This window comes from Humulus lupulus, chromosome 7 (genome assembly GCF_963169125.1).
Source record: "Humulus lupulus chromosome 7, drHumLupu1.1, whole genome shotgun sequence".
Lineage (NCBI taxonomy): Eukaryota > Viridiplantae > Streptophyta > Magnoliopsida > Rosales > Cannabaceae > Humulus > Humulus lupulus.
The window spans coordinates 28452259-28456328 of record NC_084799.1 but is presented as its reverse complement, the minus strand read 5'-3'; the positions used below and the strand labels follow the sequence as shown (position 1 = coordinate 28456328).

At 37.3% G+C, this 4070-nt stretch overlaps 1 protein-coding gene across 1 annotated transcript; it reads left to right on the top strand.

Moving 5' to 3' along the window:
- Positions 1-1556: 1556 nt before the first annotated feature.
- LOC133791055 (osmotin-like protein) lies at positions 1557-2557 on the top strand. The gene has a single exon (XM_062228942.1). It carries the CDS (start codon positions 1597-1599, stop codon positions 2332-2334), a length of 738 nt encoding a protein of 245 aa, XP_062084926.1. The 5' UTR covers positions 1557-1596; the 3' UTR covers positions 2335-2557.
- The last annotated feature ends 1513 nt before the right edge of the window (positions 2558-4070 follow it).

The following is a 4070-nucleotide window of genomic DNA, read 5'->3' as shown; positions in this document are numbered from 1 at the left end:
TTCGCCTAAGCCTGTAACCTCCATCGCCTAAACCTGCAACTCCCATCGCCTGTGCCCGCAACTCGTGTCGCCTGAGCCCATAGCCTCCATCGCCTGATCCTGCAACCCCATCGCTTGAGCCCGCAACCCATGTCGCCTGAGCCATCAAACCCTTTGCCTTCCATTGCAGCCACCGACTAGTTGAGTGTATATATGTATTTTTGTATTGAGTTAAAGAAAAGAAATTGGTATTGTTTTTGTTATTGTATTTAGTCAGAGAATGAATTGGTATGGTTTTTGTTTTTGTTGTTGTATTTGATTAGAGAAAAGAAATTCATGATGCTTGAATGTTTATTCATAGAATATATAGCTTGTGAGGAATGAGGTGAAGAATACTTCTTTTTATTGAAAGAAATTGCAGGACTTTCTTTAATTTCCAACTTTGTTCTAACTATTTGAGCCATGTTTTTAATTTGGTGTAAACAACGACCGAATTTAGTGTGAATCGTGTGTGAGTTATGTGTGATTGTTGTGTGAACAATGTGTGAATTTAGTGTGAACCATGTCTGAAGTGAAGTTGGTGTGAACCATGTCTGAAGTGAAGTTGGTGTGAACCATGTCTGAAGTGAAGTTGGTGTGAACCATGTGTGATTTCGATGTGAAAAGTGTGTGAATTTGGTGTAAACAGTGTGTGAACCATGTTCTGAATTTATGGTGAACAATGTATGAATAAAATATAAATTATTTTTTAATCATGTTAGAATTTATGGTGAATAATTTATAAATAATGTGTGAAATATGAATCATGTGTGAACCATGAGTGCACTATGTGTGAAATACATGTAAACCATGAGAGAACTATGTGTGAAACATGTGTGAAATACGTGTGAACATGTGTAAAAAAATATGTGTGAATCATGTCTGACCCATGAGTGAATCGTGTGTTAATCATGAGTGAACTATGTGGGAAAAATATGTATGAATCATGTGTGAGTGAACCATTTGTGAACTATGAGATGTATAAAACACGTGTGAACTATGTGTGAATCATGAATAAGTCAGGTGTGAAAGACGTGTGAATCATGTTAGAAAGTTGATGTTCACACATGTTTTGAATTGACCGAATCTTACTTGGAGAAAGTACTAATATTTTTAAAGGTATTTCGGTCTTTTACTATGTGTGTAAGGTTATTTGTGTGAAAAACAATAACAGGAGTTTAGAGTTAGCATTAATAAAGTTACCGAGGTTAATTAGCGGAGTTTCCCTGCACAAACTAGAGAACTGGCTAGTTGGCCATAGAGAATAGACTAAACCCAAAATCAAAAATCAATTCTTGAGTGGTCCTCTCAAGCTCTGCAGGTTTTTTTTTATACACGGCAGGCAACTAACTGAACTGATAAGCCCAAGACATATATAAATATGTTTTTTTTTTCTTTTGTCAAGAATCATCAAGTAATAAACGTCTGAACACATGGGCAATTTGGTCTTTTCAAATGCACACAGCAAAACCATGTTTCTCACGTACAAAAAAGAACAAGAAAAGCACAGCCCGGGTCTATAAAAAGAGCAAGAAAAGCATCTACACTCATCACACGCTTAAAAGAAGCTTCACAAAAATGGCTTCTTTTCTCTCTGCCTTCCTCACAACCTCATTTCTCCTACTCACACTCTCCCACGCCTACGATATTCTCACCCTCGTCAACAACTGCCCATTCACCGTCTGGCCCGCGATCCAGCCCAACGCCGGCCACCCTGTCCTCGAGCGAGGCGGGTTTGCTCTCCACTCCCTAACCCACCACTCCTTCCCGGCGCCGACCCAACACTGGTCCGGCCGAATCTGGGCCCGAACCGGCTGCACCTACGCCAACAACCAGTTCACCTGCGCCACCGGTGACTGCGGCGGTAGAATCGAGTGCAACGGTGCTGGCGGCAAACCTCCGGCGACTCTAGCCCAGTTCAGCCTCCACCACGGCCATAATGCCGCCTCATCCTCGTACGGCGTCAGTCTTGTCGACGGTTATAACGTTGGAATGACCATTACTCCCCACGAGGGAAGAGGAGTGTGCCCCGTCGTGGGTTGCCGTGCCGATCTGCTCGCCACGTGTCCCGAACCGCTGAAGCTAAAGTCACACACGGGTCATGTGGTTGGGTGCAAGAGTGCCTGTGAGGCTTTCAACACGGACGAGTTTTGCTGTAGAAACCATTACAATAGCCCCCAGACGTGTAGGGCTTCGCACTATTCTCAGTTCTTCAAGCATGCTTGTCCCGCCACGTTTACTTACGCCCACGATAGCCCTTCGCTCATGCACGACTGCTCTTCGCCACGTGAGCTTAAGGTCATATTCTGTCACTAAGGAGAGTAGAGGACAATGTGCTTGGTTGTCCAAACTCCTCCAAACCCTTTATTCTATTAGAATAAAAAATAGAAAATAATTAAAAAGAATTTGGAAATTGGTTCAAGTTTGTAGTTTTATGGTTTGGTTTTTCTTGGGGTTTTAGGAATGTGTATGGGAAATGAAACTTGTGTAATGTTCGGTCATGCATGGATAAATGTAATTGCTCTTTCCCTTTTCCTTATTTAATGTTTATTTTTGTACTTACTATCATCTTTATTTTCTACTATGTTTGATATTTATAAAAGAAAAAAGAAATATCGATCGTAATCCCCTTGAACCTTTTTAATTTTTGAGGGATATATCATCGAAACAAAACTGCACATTATTTTATATAATGGGTCTAGTAACTAGTAGAAAATGCTAATTAAAGTTGAAATTCAACCAATTGCAAAAACAAAAAGATGCTAAAGATAAACATTGCAATCTCTGCGAAAGCAAGTGGACTCGAAACTAGCGAACCCTAGAACGTACTAAAAGTTAAAGAGCAAGTGTCTGTACACAAAAAAACAACTCTCGACTCGAAAGCAGTACTGAGTTCCATTTTAATTATTATATATTATTTTTCTAATTTTATTTTAATAGAAATATGGCGAATCGATAAGGAATATCTGATGTGGGAGCATGGTCAGGAAAAAAAAAGATGACAGGGACCCAGAGAGAGAATCACAGGTTACTGTGGACTATTGGTCAATCTCTCTTTCAAGAGAGAAATAGAAGAAAAAGAAAACCCTTTGGTGTGGCGCCCCGATCATCGTCCATTTCAAAGGCACCCCAGTATACTTTTTTTTTGTTTGTTTATTTCGAAAACTCTACTTTAATTATTACGATTGTTATACTGTGCATGTCACATGCATGAAGGCTTGCTTTTGTACGAGTACCTTTATTATCTGATCAGAATGAATGAAGAGGCCGGGACCACGTTCGTTCGTACAAAATATATGATTCGTCTCTGGCTTTTTAAGTAAGCTATAATTTTCTATCTTTTATTAGCCCAACAATTGAGTAAAGAAGAAAGATTTTCTTCCCTTCAAAATAAATAAATAAAACAAAGAAGATTTTCTTGATATTCATTAATCACAAATAAAGATAAAGTATTTGCTTGTTTTTCTTTTTTCAAATATTACGATTTCATTTAAACATTTTTTATTATGAAATTAATTGTGTGAGGATGTGTTGGTAAGAATGTCGTATTCAAAGCATTTTAATTTCAACTCCAAATGTTTTTCTTTTACTAATTTCCCCCTTTAATTTGGGAGGATTACATTTGGTGGATACTATATATTAGTTTATTATTATATTTTCTTGCACTCCATGTAACTCATCCCAATGGATCAATATCCTCCGTTTAGAATTTGTGTACCAATGTGTGTTTACCGATCATTTTTTTTAAAGCGTTGTATATAACTTACTTTTTTTTTTTTTTATTTAGAGTTTTCTTATATATATATATTATTGTCATTTAATTAAACCAATTTTTTTTTCCATTTCTTTTATATAGACCATCGCTTTTCTTTTATACAAATGTTATTGTAATTTAATTAAACTAATCCTATTTTTATTTTCTTTTATACCATAATTTTGTGGTAAAGTTTTTTTTATGGCTTTTTTTTAGTGCTATTATGCAGACACATAAGTCTGTAGCAGTAGTTTTGTCCAAAAAAAAAAAAGCCAATAGGAGTAGTATTTAAAAGGAT

What these genes read in the sequence shown, in the direction of transcription:
- LOC133791055 (XM_062228942.1), top strand. Translation starts at nt 1,597, where the DNA reads ATGGCTTCTTTTCTCTCTGCCTTCCTCACAACCTCATTTCTCCTACTC.